General features: G+C 35.0%; 1 protein-coding gene across 2 annotated transcripts in view; it reads right to left on the reverse strand.

Annotated features, from left to right (window-relative positions):
- The window catches only part of Tmem38b (transmembrane protein 38B), a 48706-nt gene that overhangs the window by 25568 nt on the left and 331 nt on the right, over positions 1 to 22807 (reverse strand). The window contains exons 2-3 of one of the 2 annotated variants that reach the window (XM_047525823.1): positions 11195 to 11244; positions 4444 to 4600 (exon numbers count right to left, since the gene is read on the reverse strand). In XM_047525823.1, coding sequence (XP_047381779.1) covers positions 4444 to 4550 — 107 coding nt within the window. In that variant the 5' untranslated portion in view covers positions 4551 to 4600; positions 11195 to 11244. The remainder of the gene's footprint in view (positions 1 to 4443; positions 4601 to 11194; positions 11245 to 22807) is intronic. The other variant, XM_047525822.1, reaches the window with a different exon arrangement.

Consider the following 22807-nt stretch of genomic DNA (forward strand, 5'->3'; position numbering starts at 1 on the left):
AGATCAGTGGATTAGAAGTAGAATGAGAGGGAAAGATGAAGAAAGGGCAAGGGAAAGAAATATGGAATGAATCTAACAGAATAATGTTATATACATATATGTACCAAAGGGTATATCTCCTCTATGTACATGTAGAAAATACAAATCAAAAATAAATAAATAAAGGAGTGAAAGGAAGACCTGTAGAGGAGAGGAGAGAGAAAAGGGGGAGGGAGGAAGAAAAGAAAGAGGAAGAGGAATGGGTATTGAAATCAAATTCTTTGTATAATTATGTCAAAAGGAACCCAAATATTATGTACAAATATAATGCTCTAATAAAAAAAGTTTTGGTAATCAAATTGGTGATAGTCTCACTATACTCTAAAACTACTATGTGCACAATACAGAATAAAATAAATAAGCAATGTCAAAATATTTTAATTCTATCATGTACTATGCCTTTAAAACCCAAAATTCTTCAAAGAAAGAAGATATGCATGTAATACAGATGAGTTAAATAAAAGTTGTATAGTCTGAATTTGAATCAAAATATCTATGTGAACTCATGAGTTATTTTTTCTATATTTTTCTTAGCTCTGTTCACTGAAATGACCTAGAAAGAAAGAACTCAGTAACAATGAACATCCCTAATGCTTCAGATTGTAGTTTTGAAATGCCATTGCTCTCACTAACAGATACTGGAGTTTCTTAAAGAGATTCCAGAAGAGAAGTACAAGATTTTTTTTTTTTTTTGGTACCAGGGATTGAACCCAGGGCTACTTAACCACCAAGTCACATTCCCAGCTCTTTTTTGTATTTTATTTAGAGACAGGGCCTCGCTAAGTTGCTTAGGCTGGCTTTGAACTTGTGATCATCCTGCCTCAGCCTCCCAAGTCACTGGGATTACAAGCATGCACCACCACCCCTGGCACAAGATAAATTTTATAACAACAACAACAGGCAAAGACGCTAATCCAAAATCTCAGAAGCCAATTTGAAGAGGCTCCCACTGGTCAAAGAATCAACACAAAAACTAAAATTGAAACTTATGAAATATGCTTGAATCCATGAGTTCATAATTACTATTATTTTTAAATTGGTCATCTTGGAAGATGACAGGATAGGTTCAATATATCAAAAACTGGTAAAGGAAAAGAAGTAAGCAATTATCCTGTCTTTCTTATATGAACTGTACAACTGCTTTCCCAAATAGTAAATGACAAATTAGAAGTATCTGTTTAGAATAATAGTCTGTAACTGATAAATAAAAAAGAAAAAAATTAGATTATTGCCATTTTACAATTCCCAATTAACTGTTACAGGCATTAAGTGTAAAAGACTGTTAATTTCACAAAAAAGACCAAATCAGACAAACTAAACCTATAAATAACTATAATATCAAGGGATGAACAGTGGGTGAAAAAATTATAAAAATATGAAAAGTGATTACTATAAAAATAATAACTATGTTATGATAATGGCTATTTAAGGTGGGAAGGAGGTTGCGATTAGAACAAAACACACAGAAAGAACTTCTTTGATGAGTGACAAAGCAGCATATCTTAACTGGGGTAGAGGTTACAAGTATATACATTATAATAATTTACTATGCCAATGTGGCTTTTGTGGCTTTCTGAATGTTCACTTTACATTAAAAAAAAAGATTTAAGTGGCAATTTTTTTCTTAATCTAAATAATGGATAGACAAGATTTATTACATCATAATTCTTTGAATTTTACAAATATTTCTGAAATATTTTTCTACACATTAGCTGAAAGTCTAATATTGTTTAAAGAGAAAACTCTTCTCTATAAAGACCATAATCTAAATGTCTCAGTTAAAATTCAGACCTTGCCATTAACCAACTCTTTAAGCCTTAATTTCTTCTTAGGTAAAATGGAAATAATAAAAGATCCGAGATTAATGAATAATTTGTTATTAATTCAGTATAACATGTCTTAGTTTAAGTCAAGAATTCACACATTTCTAGACCAGTGCAATTTCACTGCATTTAAGAGATCAACTAATCAAGATCTGTAATTCCTTGGTACTCAAATTCAGAAATTCCTCATGACAGTACCTAGCAATCCATTCCTTTAGCAGTATATTTAGTGAACCTAGAATACTACTTGGTACCCAGTTAACAAAACAAAGTTCTTACTCTAATAAGCTGTTATTCTAGTGGAATTATACAGAGCAAACATAAAAAAGTCAACAGATAATATGTCAGGAAATAATAACTCTAAGAAGAAAAACAGAGAAGGATGATGTGATAGTCATGAAAGACCTTCTCTTCTGGGAAAATAACATCACATAGAGAAGAAAGCAAGTTCAAAGGCACTGAAGAAGCAGAATAGCTTATGTGTTCAAGAAGTAGTGAATAGGGCCTGGAGCCGTGGACACCTATAAATGCAGCAGCTCAGGAGGATGAGGCAGGAGGATCAAGTGTTCAAAGCCAACCTCAGCAAAAAGCAAGGCACTAAGCAAGTCAGTGAGACCCTGTCTCTAAATAAAATACAACATAGGACTGGGGATGTAGCTCAGTGGTTGAGTGCCCCTGAGTCCAATCCCCCATATGCCACCACCCCCCAAAAAAAGAAGTAGTGAACAGGAGTACAGTGGTAAGACATTACATCAAAGAGTAGAAGAAATATTTTGTAGGGATTTATAGGTTATGGTAAAAGCTTGAGATTTTGTTCTTAATAAGGTAAGAAACTATAGCATAAGAGTGACATATTCCAACTTATTTAAAACAATTCATTTCATCTGTTGCACGAAGAACAAACTCAGGAGATAATGAATAGAGCAGCTATACCTCTCAGGAAGGTACTGCAAGGGGCTGGGATTGTGGCTCAGTGGTAGAGCAGACTCGCCTAGCATGTGTGAGGCACTGGGTTTGATTCTCAGCACCGCATACAAATAAACATAATAAACAACTAATAAAAATATTTACCAAAAAAAAAAGAAGAAGAAGAAGAAGAAGCTATTGCAACTATCCAGGCAAGAAGTGTTGTGGTTAGTACAACAGAAACAACTGTAAGTGATGGAGAGTGTCAGATTCTGGATATGTTACTTTTTATACTATTTCAACATCTACACACATAAAAAGAATTTTTCTAAAATGCTAATACCTTTTTTTAAATATTTTTTTTAAATCTTGTAGAAATAAAATCCTTGAAAAAGTTTTTTTTTAAACAAAAATAAACTGGAAGACTATATTTAGGAGATTGTTAAACAAATCTATGAGAGGACTAGGGAGGTAGTTCAGTGGTAGAGAGCCTGCCTAGCGTAAGTGAGGCCTTGATTTCCATCCAAGCACCAGGGTGAAAAAAAAAAAAAAAAAAAAAAAGTTATGAGAGAATGGCAGTCAAGATTGAAGGCTCTGAAGTCAAATTTCTTATTTTGATTCTAGTCACTTACTAGATATGAAAGTTATAACAACATTTACAACTTGATTTCTCAGTTGGCAAATGGGAATAATAATAATAATAGCTACCTGAGGCATAAAGGACTCTTGTGATATATCAAAATGAATATAAAGAATTTAGCTGACAAAAAAAAAAAAAAAGAATTTAGCTGACATACAGTAACAATTCAGTATATAAAGCTATCAAATATATTATTATACTCTTTCAAGTTTCCCCTGCCACAGGTTCCCCCCTTTTACTTCTTATCATTGCTACTATTATTTATATATCCTTTTATAACTAGTAACACAGTCATTTAAAAATTATCACAATAAATATTAACTTTTTTTTTTGTAGTGCTGGGGATCAAACCCAAAAGATGAACTTTTAAGTGTTCCTAAGATCATATATATTTAAACTGATGTGGTTTTTTTAAAGAAAGCACAGTTTTTGCTTTCAACAGAAAAAAGTTCACTGATTTATAGTACACATTTTTTAACTTAATGGATAAATTCTCTTAAGGACACCTGAATTTGGAGTTACAAGAATCCAAAGCAATTCCTAGCAACATTTTTCTTCATTTCAAAACTAAAAAGTTAATGTTTAAACATCTCATAAGATTCTAAATAATCCAACAAACAGTATGACAAGGACAATTATATATTAAGTCATTTGAATCTTTTGTTTGGTCACATTCATGATTTATTGATTTTTATTTTATTGTAATTGTGTGTTGTAATTCTGGATGTATAAGTTGAGTTCACAAAATAAACAGTTTGGGACCAAATGTCTAATCTCCTCTTTCATGTCTAAAAAGCTTCCACTAACAATGCATAAGGCTATGGAGGTAATAATTGTCTCTAGGAGAAAATAAGGGGAGAGAGGCAAGAAAGAGACATACTAGGTGCTTAAACTGTTTGGCATTATCTGGATTTCTTTCCTGTACACAACTTTGGAAGAACATAAGATACTTTTTAAAGAAAAAAATTTTATTTTACTAGCAATTTATGAAACAATTTTTAGAATGCCTCATAGTTTACTATAATGATAGCTTACCAGATTGAAGATGCCAGTAAAATATTAGTGTGGTTTGCAAGAAACCTCAGTGGAGGCTCTGCAAGCAGTATACATGATAAAATTCCTCCACCAAAGCAGTGGAGCATAGCAGTAAACCAGCTTGAAACAGGATTCCTCCAGGCCCCTTCCACTGCTCCTGAAATGGTAAAATCAAAACATGGTCTGAGACAGTTGTATATTTATTAAACAAGTACCAAGTTCCCATTGCACTAAAGAAATAAACTTTTTAAATTCTTAATTTTCAGCAATGAATCACTGTTCAGAGTTGTGCCAATTACAACCATTACACCATTAAAAATCATATCACTTGTTCTTTAATGCAAGATTGGACACATTTTTTAAAATAATTGATTTTTGGCACCTTTAAATTCTCTGTTCAGGTTTTTATTGCCAGTTTCCTGATAATAAATGATTTACAATCTCCCCACTTAGTCTCTTTTCCTCCCAAATCCTACTATAAGTATTCCCAGACCATATGTCAAAGTATGTATTAAGTTTATAATCTTAAGTACTTGAGAAAATAAAAGAGGCTGAAGTAAACAAACTAAGCTAACAAACATGGCAAGCTAGAAACAAGAGTAACAAATCCAAAGGTGAACAGTTGATAGAGAGTAGATATTTACACCATCTCAAAATAAATCCTAACAAAATACTAATTACTGAAGGAAATAATAAATTTAGAGTGGCGAAACCTTGCAATCATCAATGTAAATACCACCTGTGGCTTCAGATATGATGCACTGAGATCACTTATGTGGTATTTTACCAAAAATAAGTAACTAATTAACCTAACCAAACAAACCCAAGTTGAGGACTATTGTGAAGGAATAGGAGTTTCTTAACTAATTATTCTGGAAATTTTCTGTAAATGTGAAATTATCAAAGAAAAAAAAAAACAAAAAAAAACAAAAGTAAACTCATCTAGATAAATTGAAACAATTTACAAAAGCAGAAATTAATTAAATGAAAACTAAAATAGGGAATAGAGATGGGAAATCAATAAAGTCAACCCTAAATTATTCTGGGAAAGCAGAAAGGAAAGGAAAAGGAGAAAGAAACAAGAAAGGAGTGAAGGAAGGGAAAGGAGAGAAGGAAGGGAAGGGAAGAAGAAAGAAGAAAGGAAGGAAGGAATAAAGGGAGGGAAGATAAAAATAACAACATTAAAAATGAAAATAATTCCAGTTAGAAAGTTTTTTAACTATAGGTAAAAAGAATGTTTTAATCAAATACATGTGAAGATATATTGAAATGGACAGTCTTCTAAGAAACTATAAATTAGCAAAATTACCTTAAGAACAGGTAGAAAACTGAACATACAGATAACTACAGTAAAAATTACAGGGCAAAAGAACTAGCTTAAAAAAGGTACTAAACTTTGATAAATTAAAAGAAAACGTTTAGCAAATATTTTTAAATTATTCATTCTTACATTATATAACCATTATAGAGTAAATAGCGAAGCAGAAAAAACTAAATCATTCTATGAAACAACATAATCCCAACCTCAAAAAATTGTATTATGAAAGAGAATAGAAGGATGAGGAAGGAAAGGAAAGAGAAAGGAAAGAAAGAATAAATTCTAATAAGTATTAAATACATTAGTAACAATATATTTAATACATGTACTAAAAATACATTAAATAACAAAGGTACAATAGGGGTTTTTGTTGTTGTTGTTTTGGTACCAGTTGAACCCAAAACCCACTCAACTACTGAGCTAAATCCCCTGCCCTTTTTTGTATTTTATTTAGAGACAGGGTCTCACTGAGTTGCTTAGTGCCTTGTTAAGTTGCTGAGTCTGGTTCTGAATTTGCCACCCTCCTGCCTCAGCCTCCTGAGCCAATGGGATTACAGGGGTGCATCACCACACCTGGTTAATCATTTTTTTAAAAAGATAATAAACCATCAAATTTATTTTTTTCCAAACTAAGGGAAGGTTTAGTGTTTAGAATTTCATTAATGTCATCCATTACACTAGCAAATTATTATGGTCACTCCTTTAGACAGACAGTAAAAGGTACTTCACAAAAAAAAAAAAAAATCAACATTTCTGATTTGTTTTTTAATTTAACAATGTGGGCACAGAAAGAAAAGAACTTAATCTGAATAAAGCCATGATTTCTAAATAAAACATCAAAATTTCAGACTTTTAGTCTGGCATAGTGGCACACTCCTAATTTCAGTTACACGGGAAGCTAAGGCAGGAGGATCACAAGTTCAAGGTCAACCTGAAGAACTGGGTGTGACCCTGTCTCAAGGTTTTAAAACAAATAACTAAAGGACTGGATTTGTACTCAATGATAAAAGACTGGAATAAAATATTTTTCAACATACATAAGACAAATGCCAACAAATTATGAGGAAAAGTCAACAAACAAAAGAAAAATGAGCAAGTCACAAAACAAAACCATAAGTGGCTAATACACATACCAAAAAAAAAAAAAAAGTCCTCAGTACAATATGAAGCTGCTCCCCCCGCCCTTTACGCTGCAGCTATTTCTCCCCTCCCATCTTACAACCTAGCTTGTCAGTCTGTGAACATCCTAGCTAGTTATTGGTCCACTAGTCAGCCTGTGAGTCCCCTTCTCAGTCATTGGTCCCTTGTTAGCCCTTGAAATTCCAATATTTAGGAGAAGTTCCTGCGCCATTCTCTCTCTCTTCTTTCTTGCCCGCCCCAGCAGAAGCTTTGGTTGTCTGCCTAATAAAATCTCTGTTGTGAGTTCTCGTGTCAGGAGTGGATTTTTGGGTGCTGTCGCTAGACCGCAACTCAGACTGGGTATCCCAGAGTGCTTGCTCCCCTGGATTCAAGGGTCTGAGCTGCCTTGGAACCCGAACTGAGTCATATTTTTCTTACACTCGACATTAGTAATCAAGACAAACAGATAAAAGGGAATTTCGTACATATCTAATGGGGGGAAATGACAATTTTATATTAATAAATGGGTAAAGGTATGGAGAAATCCATGTATTCTTATGACAGAATAAACAAGTCAAGCTGTTATGAAGTAAACAAATGAAGCCAGTTGGGCACTATGGATTAAAATTTTAAGTTTAAAATTGACCCAGGCAAGGCCTGCAGCAGAAGGTTGTGGCTGGGCAGCAGACACTCAGCTGATGGTCAGAAAAGGACACAAGTGCAGAAGTTCTGTGGGTGTGGTGTTATCCTTCCAAGAGAGTCGCATTAAGGAATCTGCTGCTCAGAAAATGTTGCCTTATGGATGAAAACAAACTTCTCCATCCCCTTGTCTGGGCAGTACAGAAGAACATAGTTTTATATCACAACTGAAGTTGCAGATTCTTCAGTTTTGATAAAGGTGTCTCATTTTTCTATTGTTCCGGTCACTGAAGATTTTAATCCAGAGAAATATATCACCTTCACTGGGATATTGTGTAGGTCTGTGTTACATGCTCATATACAAAAATGAAGATCACACTCAATAAAGCAGATTTCAGCCCTGTCTCCCCAACTTTCGCTACAGGAGCCCTCCAGAGCCTGTTTTGTAAAGAGAGACTTTCTGTTCTGCTTTGCTAATTTTCCTCTGATCTGGAAAATGGGCTGAGGGAAGAGAAAAAGCAGTTTGCACATCTGTTGTAGTTCCTGCGTATCTTGGGTTACTTGCCATTTTTTTTCTGTTACTTCTACTGACTTTTAATCTAGAAGTTTCCTTTGCAGGATGGATAAATTAAAAACTTTAAGAAGTGGTAAGTTGGTTCATGTATGTTAATGTCTATATGTGGTAGTGACTCTTGGGTAAAGTTGACAGATATTATGAATGACACTAAAGCACAGAAAAATATTTCTTAATTGGATGCTAATGGGTTGGGAAATTCTGATTAATTTATTACTTGTGATTCAAGTATATTCCCTTAGTTTCATCCCAGGTGTTGAAAATATTTATCTAAAATATACCAATTTGTTCTCTTTGTTTTGTTATATATACCTAATGGACAATGAAATCTTATTATTAGAGATATTGACTCTTAATGATGAAGGCTTCTATAGGGTTTTAGTTTTAGGGTTTTGTTGTTGCTGTTTTAATATTATCAGACAGGAGTGTAATTCTGGATGTTATGTATAGTTTTGTGGAAAAGGGAAAGAAATGGTTTTTCCATTATAAGCCCAATAAATGGTGCTTTCTTACAAAATAAATAAAAGTTACTCAAGTGCCCACAAAAGTTCATACGAGAACATTAAAGCAGTGTTCTTTATAATGCTATGAAAAAATGGGGGGGGATCTAAATAACCACCTTCAGAAGAACAGTTAAACCACCTGCAGATCAATGTAAACATGGAAATATCTCCAAGACATACTGTTCAAGAAAAATGAAGAAACAAATACAATCATGTTGAACAATAAAATTATAGTATGGAAGAAAACCCAAACCCTGGACATGTATTTAGAATATATAAATGGAATGCACAAAAATAAATTTGTAATAAACAAACTGTTCGCTGTTGTTATCTCTCAGAAAAAGCCTGGGATTAAGGAAGACGGTCAAGGGAGTTTTAAATTTATTTAATTATATTTATCATATTTGAATTCCCTAAGTTAAAGTTTCCATCTATTACTTGTATAAAAAAATTTTAACAAATTAACATCCAATCTGAGGAATACAATGCAACTATTTGAAAGAATGTCACAGCTTTACAAGTACACTTTATGTGTACTAATATGGTCAAAAAAAACCCTACATATATATAAATAATATGTACGGTAAGAAATAATTTATAGGGCATGATCCCTGTAAAACAACACATTTCTAAAGGTACATACACACAGTGGTTAACGCATAGGATAAAGTCTGCAAAATTACCCAAACAAATTATTAACTGTTGTAACCTCTTAGAAAAAAGCCCAATTATGTGAAAATAATTTAAAAGTGTACAAATGTGTGTGTGCATTCAGAAAATAATATCAACTTATTTATATTTAACAAGTATGGGAATTGATGAATTCATGGGAATTGATTTGTATGTACTCAGAAATAAAATTTTAAGTAGTGTAACGCACGATTTCACAAAATAAACTGTGGCCAGGGTGTTTCAAAATTAAAAATAAAAAGAACTAGGGATGTAGCTCAATGGTAAAGTACCCCTGGGTTCAATCCCTAGTACTGGGGGGGAAAAAGAGCTATTTTGTGTTAAGTCCTTAGGCCAAAGTAACTCCATTTTGAAAATCAGCACCCACCCACCCAGGCATGACCTTCCCGGTAGGTCCACCCCAAAAGAGTCCCTAACTACCCAAAGCACAGCAAAGACATCAAGCAACAATCACAGGGGCAGACCGGTTATTTTTTAACTATTCCACTGTACATGACTATATAGTTCAGAAGTTTTTTCCTGCGGGCTGCTGCACCTTGCAGAGAGGAGCCTGGCAGACTCTGTCTAATAAACCTTTGCCTGAACTCAGAGCTGTGTCTCTCGTGGATATTTGTGCCAGTTACCCTAACATTCTGATGTTTCATGATCATGCTGCTTTTAGAGACAAACCCCCACACATAAGATATGCTACCAGTGTTATATACATACATACACGCACGCAAACACACACATATATTTTAGATATTTATCTCAATATGTGTATCAGCACCATTCAGTACTGCCCAATGCAGTGGTGATTGACTGTCATACTGGTCGGGCACAATAATAAATGAGTATGATCTTTGATCTTCTTTTAGTCAACAATGAAAATGAACAATGCCATACTGAGCCACCTAAGGCTGAAAGGTAATATAGTGTGCTTAAGAATGTGGACTGGAGCTTAACTGCCCAGAAACAAACCCTGTCTGTAGCACTTAACTCTTTGTGTTAATAACTGTCTCTGCTTCTCAAATGTTCAAAATAGAGATGTCCCCCCTCACTCATACACACTTATACACACACACTCACTCCACCAAAACAGAGAAAAGGAAAAAAGCATCTCACCTCACAGCACTGTTGTAAGGATTAACTAGGAATGAGTACACTTCAAGTACTTGGAATGGGGCCTGGCACACAGTAAGCAAAAGTGCTGGCTACCATCACACAAGCAAATTGGAAAAAAAAAGCAAAATGACCCTTTCTCTCTATACCTACAGTTCAGTCACACTCCTCTTCTGAGGGGTGACTATTTCTAGGTAACTTCTATGTTTATTTACACACATGCACTCCTCCCCCTGCCATCTCTACCCACCTCCTCCAGCTCATTCTTGTGTGTATATGTATAACCCAAACACACCTACCTTCTCCTTTGGCCATTAAAACCAATCCAAATCAAATTTACTAAATGTTTTCGCACAAAGTATTCTCTCATAAAATATTAATTTCTTATTAAGTCTATCAAAATAACTTTCCTTTTCTCTCAATATTCACTTATTTAATTCATTCTTCTTAAGACACATCACATTCTAGATTTTTTTCACAAATCCTATCTACATTATAAAATTGTTAATCCCTGAGACTCTTAAGATAGTTTAGTGTGGAATAGGTGCTAATATAAAATGTTTATCATATGATGGAAAAATACATATGAAATATTTCAAAGAGTTTAAGCATTAAAATTTTACTGCCATTAATCTCCCTTACTTAGGATTGTCACAAATCAGACAAATATGATTGCCTATTAGTTTTGTAACCTCTGTGTAGGCCTCAATCTCTCTCAAATTAAATTTCATTTTTCATAAAATACAAATAATACATACCTTGTGAGGATTTAAAATGAGAGAACATATATAAAACACATTTTTATACCTTGTACATGGCAGATTGCTGACTGATTTATCTATTAAGTGGATCCATCACTGAAAACAGAAAAAAGAGGTAGATAAATGAAACCTTCATGCTGCTTCTGACTCAGTTCTCTAAGCCCAAAATACAATTCTATTGAGTTCTTACAGAAAGGCTAGGATAAAAATGATATGATATGACAGTGAAAGAGTACTTATAAACTTAACAGCATTAAACAATGAAACTAAGATTTCATTAGGAAAAAAAAAAGAAGAATCAGGAAAAGAATAGATTAAGCAGTCTCCCTCACATCAGTCCTATTTGCTCAGTTTTCAAAATTACTTCAGTGAAAAAAAATACTGTCAAGTTATTCTTAACATACTGACCTTTAAAAGAGGGGAAAAAAAATCTGTCCTAACTTGAATGAAGATGTTTGAAATATGCTATAAATAGAACTATTTTTCCCAAAATTCTTAGCAAAAGTTATCACATTGAGATACAAATCTAAGATATTGAAAACACAAATAACTACATATGGACTTTAAAATCAAAATACTTCTATTAAATGAAAAAGTAAGGGCAGAACAAATATAAAATCCTGCTCCCCACCCACCCACCCACCTGCCTCTGGTGCTAGAAGAGTAACAAGGAGGAAGATGTGTGACTGGAGCAGGGCAGGGAGAGGTCAGAGAATTACAGGGGAGCTGGTAATGCATGGTTACAGTTAGGGCCTATGTGGATCACAGGCACAACCTGAGTTTTTCACCCTAACCAACTAAACCAGGAACTGGCAAACTTTTTCTTTAATGGGACAGATAATAATATTTCACACTTTGTGAGACAGCCTCTACTTAATCATTTACCTCTGCAGTTACAGTGTGAAAGCAATCATAGATAAAATATAAATGAATGAATGAGGTTGTGTTTCAATAAAACTTTATTTTCATTATAAAACTGAAGCTAAATATGAAGTCCCAATCTATTTCTGTAAACTCATCTAAAATCTACAGAATTCCATACTCTGGACAAAATAAATTGTTAGATTATATTTACAATAGTTTTACTAACTTATTTACAACAAATTTTGGAAAGATAGTTTTCACATATGGCAAATGTGACTTTTTTTCATTTGTTAGACTCAGTCTGAATCAACTTGAGAATAAGGCCCTATTCTTAAGAACTAGTTTCATTGCAGCTATTTTTAAAACAGTTAACATCCAACTTGCTCGTGGTTAGCATTATTTCCAGAAAGGAGCACAAGAATGTTCTAGCCTGAGTAAAATTTAACTCCAGATGTTAAGTATTTTTAAACGGCATATTACTAATACTATGTTTTATCCTTTCCCAGTAACAGATTTGTCTCCTTAAAATCTGAGAAGTTATAGAAAACACAGAGACAAACCCAAATAAATACAGTTACCTCATACTAGACAAAGGTGCCAAAAACAAATGGAGAAAAGATGGCCCTTTCAACAAATGGTGCTGGGAAAACTGGAAATTCATATGTGGTAAAATGAAATTAAACCTCTATCTCTGACCCTGCACAAAACTCGACAAATAATGGATCAAGGACCTAGGAATTAGACCAGAGACCCTGCACCAAATAGAAAAAAAAGTAGGTCCAAAACTTCATTATGTTGGCTTAGGACCAGACTTCCTTAACAAGACTCCTAAAGCGCAAGAAATGAAAGCAAGGATGAATAAATGGGATGAATTCAAACTAAAAACCTTTTTCTCAGCAAAGGATACAATCAATAATGTGAAAAGAGAGTCTACAGAGTGGGAGAAAATCTCCACATACACTTCAGATAGAGCACTAATTCTCCAAAATTTATAAAGAACTTAAAAAACTTTACAACAAAAATACAAAGAACCCAATCAATAAATGGGCTAAGGAACTGGTCCCTTTATAGAAGAAAATTAACAAATATATGAAAAAGTGTTCAACATCTCTAGTAATTAGAGAAATGCAAATTAATATCACCCTAAGATTTCATCTTACTCCAATTAGAATGGCTATGATCAAGAACACAAGCAGTAATAGGTGCTGGTATGGATGTGGGGAAAAAGGCACACTCATACACTGTTGGTGGAGTTGCAAACTGGTGCAGCCACTCTGGAAAGCAGGATGGAGATTCCTCAGAAAACTTGGAATGGACCCACCTTTTGACCCAGTTATCCCACTCCTTGGTTCATATCCAAAGGACTACTATCAGCAGACTACAGTAACGAAGCCACATCAGTGTTTACAGCAGCTCAATTCATAATAGCTAGATTGTGGAACCAACCTAGATGCCCTTCAATAGATGAATAATAAAGAAACTATGGTATATGGACAATGGAATATTATTAAGCCATAAAGAATAATAAAATTACAGCATTTACAGGTAAATGGATGGAACTGAAGAATATCATGCTAAGTAAAATAAGCCAATCCCAAAACACCAAAGGTCAAATATTTTCTCTGATTAAGTGGATGATGATACACAATGGGGATGGGGAGTAGGGGGGTAAGAGAAGAATGGAGGAACTTTGGTTTACGTAGAGGGAAATGAGAGGGAGGAGGGGACGGGTTTAAAAGATGGTGGAATGAGACAGACATCATAACCATATGTACATGTATGATTACATGAATGGTGTGAATCTACATTGTGTACAACCATAGAAACAAAAAGTTGAACCCCATTTGTGTACAATGAATGAAAATACAGTCTGCAAAAATAAAAAAATTTAAAAATTTAAAAAGAAAAAAAACAAAAAACAGAAGTTACCTTCAGGGTCAGGGTCCAAGACAGAACTCTGACCATTAACCCAACATTTTAGGAGAAAGTGGTAAAAAATGCAAATTAAAATTAAAAAAAAAGAAAACATTTTCCACCACTGCTTGGCATAAAACAATAAAACTGATAAGATCCAGAGTAAGTAAGCAGATTACTCTACATATCTGAAAAAAAAAAAAAAAACTGGCAGTATTTATTAAATGCATGTACCTTGAGCAGTCATACTTTTGTGAGACTATACTACAAATTTAAAAAATCAATATAAAAAGGAAAATTAATAAAATAATAATCTCATGCCTCACAATGCTTTTTCATTAGAATTATTAAAAATAATCACGTAGCACTGGGGATATGACTCAGTTGGTAGAGTACTTGCCTTGCAAGCACCAAGATCCTGAGTTCAATCCCCAGCACCACACACACACACACACACACACACACACAAATCATGTAAACAACAAAGGTTTACAGACTATCTGTGACAAAATTAAGGAGTTTTAGATCAAGTCTGAGTCATACTGGGCCAAGCAGATACAAAGACCCACCTCTGGTTATTTCCCCAGTTCATTAATATACAGCTAGAATGATTACACTTGGCAGCTGGCTCAGTCCCCATACTGATTATTTGATCTATGGAATAAGAATCATTATGGTAGGAAGGATCAAGTAGACAGTCATGGAAATTCCTCTTCTTGCCAACAAAGTAAATGAAAAAAATATCACAGAAACTGGTGCCATAAACAGACTTGAAAGATGAAAAAGTGGTGATAGCTTAACTGGCCTTTTTGGTCTATACCAAATAGTGGACCTGGTGAATCATTGCATTTAAGATGAAGTGTTTTTATTGGAGCGAATCAAACTCATAACCTAGTGTGTTGGTCAGCTTTTTGTAGCTGTGACCAAAATACTTGACAAGAAAAGTATTTACTCAGAGAAGTAAAAACTTATTTTGGCTCATGGTTTCAGAGGTTTACTCCACAGTCAACCAATCCATTGTTCTGGGGCCAAAGCTAGGCAGAATATCATGGCAGAAGGGCCACAGTGGAAGGAAACTTCTCTACACACTGCCAGCAAGTGGTGGGGGAGGATCTCCTCAAAGAAGATGCACCCCAGGGACCCATCTCCTCCAGCCATGTCCCATCTGCCTAAAGTTAGTTCATTCAAACTAGGAAGGAATGATTAGGTTATAGCTCTCACAATCTCATCATTTCACCTTCAAATACTCCTGCATTAACACAGAAGATTTGGGGGAACACCTCATATTCAAACCATAACACCTCAAACAAAAGCTTTTTTCTCCATATTAATTTGCAAAAAACAAACAACAATGAAAAAAAAAAAAAATACCAGAAGTACTCCACTTTGTTAAACTATTACATTCTTGCTTCAGGCCTATGCTAACTCTCCTATTCTCTAACATTGAGATTTTAATCATATTGTGAGTCCACACTTGCCTACTATACTGATAACATGCTACTGATTAGATCTGATGATCAAGAAATACCAAGTACTTCAAATATCTCAATAAGATATATGCAAACCAGAAAAGTGGGACACTAAACTCCACTCCTCTTGGGTTTCTATGATCAGTCAATAGATAGAAAATACACAGTTATTTTAACAGAGAGAATTTAATATTAACAGTATAGATATAAAATTGTTACATAAGTGGTTAAAAGGCAAAAGGTTAAGTATTTCATTATCACAGAGGTATCAGCTGCAGAAAGCAGACACCACTCTGGGGAACCAAAGAATAATTATTTAAGTTTACAAACTTGAAGGAAATATTCTTTACAGCCAAAATTGAGAACTCAGAAGAGAAAAACTCCTCAGTTGATGTTCAAATCCTGCACATTCACTGCACAAATAAAATACTGAGTTTCAAGTTCTTATCTAGAGCTACTCAGTCCATTAGTGGAAAAGTTTCAACTAGACACTAGTCTCCTGACTAGCTTTACGAATCTTTCTACCACAATACTCACTGACCAGTGTTTTATCTCAGGTCACTCAAAGAGTCTAACTTTCCTTTCACTTAAAAAAAATTAAATATATTCGAGCATAATCTTTAAATTCACAGAAATAAGTTATGGACTGCCATTTCTGAGACATTCCTTCCCATCCCATACTATTCTGTTTTTTTAAATCACATAATAAAGAGAGTTTCTGGAAGATCATGAATGGTCCTACTATTATTTGGATATTGACTACATGGATGTGTTCATTTTGAAAATTCATTGAGCTGTACTTTTTTAACTTTGCACTTTTTTATGTTTTTATAAGGGGTTCACAAAGATTGCAAAATTGTGCTGCCACCAGCACTGCTACTCGTCCAGAATGCCTAGACTGATAAATTCTTAACTTATTAGACCTTTCATCTGCCACCAATTAGACAATGGAACAATGACAAGCTTTTTTCCTCAATTTAATTCCTAAAACTAGTTTGTGATGTGGAAGTGACAGAAATTATGGGAGAAAATAACCATGTCAAATAATAGTTCATTGGGAAATTGTAACTGTTAAGAAACACTGGGCCTACAAAGAGAGAACATAGATGAGTTTAGAAACTCTATAATTAGCCAAATCTGTAGTCAAGAACTAGTTCTAAAATTTACTAAACTGTGTGAGTTAGGAAGGTTATTTTATTCCTTTAAAACCATCTGTCAGATGAGTTTGATAATACCCATCTTAGAGAAATGTTGTGAGGATTAGAACTATACAGAAATATTCTGCATGTATCTAAAAACCAATAAAAATATTACTACTATGTCAGAAAACCAGTTCAATCTATGCGACACTATTCAAAAGAAGAAGCGTGAACAGTTGGGTTTCTTTAGAGATGTAAGAGTAGTGTTCATTCTGGCATCTTCAACATCTAATATAGTGCCTGACATATAGTATAGTACAGTTTCAATAAATATTTAACTGAACTATATATGATTTGAGAGAGGATGGCAAAAAAGTTGAGAGAGAATGAAGAGTGCAGTAATAGATTTCAATTATTTCATAGAAGTAATTGTAGATTGTTTTCAAGTCATAGAAGATGGTAATTTTGAATAAAGATTTGAAGAAATGTTTATTTTAATGAAGATTTAAGCAAGAAAAAGGATTTTAAATGTAAGATAAAATAGATTAAATTGATATTGTAACTTTCTGTTAAAATGACTTCTCACTAGTAGTCCCCAAGCAGCATATTACAACTTCCTAATAAAATGCCCAGGAGATAAAGGGATTGGGGTGGGGGGCTGATAATCTGATGCCAGAACTCAGGAGGAACTACAGTTAATTATAAGACAAATGGAGGTAAACTAAGGGGAAAAAAAATACAATTTGTACCCTTATGTTTTACATATTTGCTTATAAAGCAGAAATCACACAAGGGGAGAATTATCTTTCAGTGGGTACAGAAGCTCACAACCCAAAACAAACAAATACGAGGCGCAACCCTTCTCCAAACCTCAGGTAGAAAGAGTTAATCCCCTTTACTCTCTAGCCTTCACTAGTATTTTTATGCTCTAGGCAGAAACTATAGATGATAAGACATAAAGGATAAAAAAATTGGGGAGGGAGGTATTAGTAGTGACAGAGAATATTTCCAAACAAAGTCTCAAAGAGTAACATTTTTTAAACAATTTTTTTGTTTTAATAGATTTTTAGTTGTTAATGGATGTTTTATTTTATTTATTTATATGTGATGTTGAGTATCGAATCCAGGGCCTCACACATGCCAGGCAAATACTCAACCACTGAGTCACAACATCAGCCCAGAATAACATGTTGAGAGTTTAAGGATAAGAACCCTGATAGCAGCACATACATGAACTGTAGATTTATTATACTAAGACAGATCTGAGTTCTAGAGCATCAGTCTCTGGGGGATAAGAAAAGTTGCCAATTAAGCAAAGCATGGATATACTAAGTAAAACTAAGAGAAACTGGGCATTGGACTGAAAGTGCTACACATCAGCTTTTTAGTTCTACATATGGAAAAGACTCACCATATATAAAGAGAGCACACAAACTACTTGCTGTATCTACTGACAAAAATCTGGACAAATATATCTTAATCAAAATAAGTTAGAAGAGAAAAAGGTAAATCAGAGCCTATAGAAATTTGTCACTGGACATAAGAAAAAAAGATCCAGAAGAGTCAAGTAAAGTGTATCACATTTAAGACTACTAAAGAATCCAGGGAAATTTTCTAGAATATAATGTACACATTTACTCCAATACACTTGAAAAACTAAAGGAAACAAATGATTCCTGAGAGAAATGTAAATTGCCAAAACGACTTAAGACTGAATTAATTTAAAAAAAAAAAAAAAGATTTACCTATTAAAAGGGACCAAGAAACAGCTTCATATTTGAAGTCTATTGAATACTGCTATGGTTTATACATATGGTGTTCCCCAAAAGCTCATTGTCTCACACAATACAAGAAAGTTCAGAGGTGAAATGATTGGGTTTTGAGCACCTTAACCTACACCATGCATCAATCCTAATAAGGAGGCAGGTAGGGTGTGGCTGGAGGCAGTGGATCTTTGGCGGTGTGCCTTTGGGGTATATATTTTGTGACTGGAGAGTGGAGTCTCTCTGCTTCCTAGTGGCCATGTCCTGAGCTGCCTTCCTCCACCACACTCTTCTGCCATGACATTCAGCCTCACCTTGACCCTGAGGAATGGAGTCAGACATCTATGGACTGAAACCACTGAAACCATCAACGCAAAAATAAACTTTTTCCTTCTCTAAAATTGTTCTTGTCAGATCTTTTGGTCACAGCATTGAAATAGCTGACTAAACAAAATACCTAAGAATAGGCAATGAGCCAGTTGTGGTGGCTCATGCCTGTAATCCCAGCAGCTGGAGAGACTGAGGCAGAAGGATTTCAAATTCAAAACCAGCCACAGCAACTTGGTAAGGCCCTAAGCAACTTAGTGAGACCCGGTCTCAAAATAAAAAATAAAAAGGGGTGGAGATAGGGCTGGGGTTGTGGGCTCCACTGTAGAATGCTCTCCTAGCACGTGGGAGCATGGGAGGCACCAGGTTCAATCATCAGCACTACATAAAAACAAATAATAAATAAAATAAAGGTATTGTGTCCAAATACAACTAAATATATATATATATATATATATATATTTCATATAAATATATATATGAAAGGGGGTGGGGATGTGGCTCAATAGTGAAGCATTCCTGGGCTCAATCCCCTGTAACACCACACCCCCCCAAAAAAAACAGGGAATGCCTATTATATAAACCATCTTGCGCTAAAAATAAATAAGTAATAAAAATAAAATAGTGGAAAGCTTCCTAATCTATTTTAAAAAACAGCATAACCTTGAAACCAAAAGTAGAAAAAGATTTGATGGGTAAATTCCCTTATAAATATAAATACAAAAAATTTAGAGAAAGTATTAGCAAATCAAAATTCCTGAAAACTAAAACAATACATCAAACAAGTGTATTCCTAAAATATAGGAATAGTTCATCATTTTTTTTTAAATCTTTTTAAAAATCTATTAATGTAATTCACTACATTTTTCCCCCTTTGGTATTGGTGATTGGCCCCAGGGTGCTCTACTACTGAACTACATCCCTAGCTCTTTTTATTTTTAATTTTGATACAGGGGTCTTGGTAAGTTGCCCAAGCTATCCTTCAACCTGCAATCATCCTGCCTCAGCCACCAGAATTGCTGGGATTACAGGCCTGACCCACCATGCCCATTACATTTTTAAATAGAAAAAAACAATAAAAATTATCATCTCAATGGATTTGGGGGAACAAAACTAATCATTAATAAAATATGTCACCTTCTCCACCAGGATGGTGATAAAGATATAGGGACAACCTCTTCAATATAAAAGTCCCTACTTCTATCAACACTCTTCAACATAAACAGACTAGAAAAAAAGAGGGTTCTTGGCTACAAGTAACAAAACAAAAAAATCCATGGCAAAAGTAAGCCAAAAAGAATTCACTAGAAGGATTTCAGTAACTCAGAAAAACTGAGAGGCTAAAGAAAATAAGATAAAACTAGGAATACTCCAGAGGCCTATCCAAGGAGGAATTTTCTTAATAATAATCTTAGAGGGAAAAAAAAAATTAAATTAGCCACTCTGGTGAGATAAGGAAAATAGCTTTACCACACATAAATAGAATTAACATCCATGAAACATAAAGAAAATCAATACACTAAGACAACAACCTACAACCCAATAAGAAAAAATGATCAAGCAACTTACAGGCATGAAATACAAGTGTCCAATAAACTTAAGAGTACAAACTTATTAGCAACCCTGACAAAAGCAAATAAAAACTGTTTTCTGATCATGAAAATGACAAGGTATTGAGGACTAAAAATACTCAATATTGTCAAAGGATATAAGCAGTCTAACACGTTTCCAGTAAAAGTTTAAACAGGTGCATGCATGTGAATTCTATCATTTTTACCTCGTTACAAGGACTAGAAAAAAACATCTGTTACTCTATGTATCGTACTGTATTAGCATTCAATTACCCAAGTGAATCTCAAATTTGGGGGGACTCTAACCTCTTTATACCATAAAAATAAGTAAGCTGATGAATGGTTGCCAGGAGTTGTAGGAGTGCTGTGTACAAAGAAACAGAAGGTAATTTGGGGTGGGTGAATGTTCTACCTTTTGATTGGATTGGTATTTATATGACTATTTTCAAAATTATAGACCCTTATATTAAAATATATATATTTAATTTTATTAAATATAATTAATTATATTTAATATATAATTTTATATTAAAAATGAATACACTATACTTAAATTATACCTTTAAAAATAACTGACTTCAAAAGGACCCCAAAGAACTTTTTTTATGGAGCTTACAAGTACCAATCCATACATATTGGAAACTATAACTGAGAGAATTTTAAAATAGTTCTTTATGGGCTGGAGATATAGCTCAGTGGTGGAGTGCTTGCCTAACACCCTCAAAGCCCAGTGTTCAATCCATAGCACTGCTAAAAAAAAAAGGGGGGGGGGGGCATTATGTATTCATTTTTAAAATAATAAATGCACTAAATGTTAACAGATTCTTTATGAAAAATGACTTTTTCCAAGCTAAAAATATTTAGTGAGAAAAAGCACACTGTTGTTTATTGTAGCAAATCTCCTTAATGTCTGGCTTCAAACAGAAAACAGCTGTCAAGGATTCTCATATCTGCTTCAATCTCTTACAGTGTCACAAGTCCTAAGTCATGTAGTCTCTGGAAAACTACACTGTAGCAAGTAAGAAAATACAAGTGAAAACAATGAATAATATCTGTTACAATGATTATTATTGTAAGTGCAAAAGGAGGGGAAGCAGACCTTAATGGAGTCAAAGAAGCCTTTATTCCTTGTGGACTCCGGCACCACAGGGCCCATTTTCCAGATGGGGAAAATGGCCCTCAGTTACAGAGGGTATTTTGAACTTATAGGGTAGAATGATATAATCACTGGAAGCCGTGTACATGCAGTTTTGACCGTCAGGGGCTAGTTGTACAGGTTAAAACTTTAATTTAGGAGGGTAGGTGTAAAAGGGTTGAAACTCATTGTTCTTTCTCCAGGATCCATTGTTTCCCAGAGTTTCAATATTTGCTGTGCCTCCATTTAGAGCTAATTTGCGATGGGTTAAGGTGAAAGTTTAGGGCCCACTGTTATTAGGAAAGGATGAGCTGAGAGAGGTTTACTGTTAGGCCAATTTCTCCTCCCTCCTCCCAAGCCACACTGTCCCTCCGTTTTTCTTGGAGAGTTGTCTTTTAGGAATATTATTTTTTATAACCCTTCAATTATTAATATAATTTTAACATAGAAGGGTTAGAGAACCCTGTGGGTTCCTCAACCATACTTTGAGAACCTCTTACTTTACCCAATGCAAGAAAATTTCAAATTTAGAATATGGGATAGTAACAACATATATTTCCTTTCAAACTAAGGAAGCACTATCTTATGTAGATTATCATCTGACATTAATTAGTAAGTAATACTCCCCTTATCCAGGTCATAATCTTTACCAAACAATGATTCACACTGAGCTACAAACTCCAATATAAGTAAAAAAATACTCTGAGGTCCAAAAATTGAGACAACCAGTAGTCCCTAGGAAGTGATGCAGCATCGTCCTCAAGTCTTCACTCAACACCTATTTGTAGAAAAGGCGGACAAAGCCAGTATGAACACACGGAAAGTGGACAGAGGTGCTTGCCCTCATAAGAGAAGAGATGCAGAAAATATAAAAAGTGAAATAACAACGAAAGTAAAGCATACAGGAGCAAATATCCTAAATGTCACATACAATGTAGAAAGACTGCTCCTTGATCAACAGGTCCGAGGGCTTCAGACGGAAGACCACATCCCCACTCCAGAGGTGTGAAACTGCCGGACGGCTCTAACTTGAACAGGGTCACTGCTGATCACGAAAACGGAACCACCGCTTCTGCCGGTCATCCTAACGCGCTGAGCAGGTGTCAGGCAGGACCCCAGGCCGAGGGGATCCCGGGGTACCCACCCGGGGGAGGCTTCTGTTCACGGTTTGCACAACTTTCCCAAAGGGCAGGGACTCCTCTAACTCCAGGAGGCTAGGTCGGAGACTTGCGGGGACTGGGAGCTTAGCTCCCCGGCGACTTTCAAACACCGCCCAGGGAAGCCCTGGTACCACCAGGAGACCGCGCGGCAGCGACTTCTGTCACCGGCCCGGGAGCCCCGCCGAGCCCAGGCCCCTGAAGCGGCGTCTCGCCTCCGCGGACTAGTACCCTGGCTTCCGCCCTCCGCCCTCAGTTTCCCCATCTGCACTAAAGGGGGCGGCCAGGCCGTCTCCTGGCGCTCTCCCACTCGACCCTCG

This window comes from Sciurus carolinensis, chromosome 14 (assembly GCF_902686445.1).
Source record: "Sciurus carolinensis chromosome 14, mSciCar1.2, whole genome shotgun sequence".
Lineage (NCBI taxonomy): Eukaryota > Metazoa > Chordata > Mammalia > Rodentia > Sciuridae > Sciurus > Sciurus carolinensis.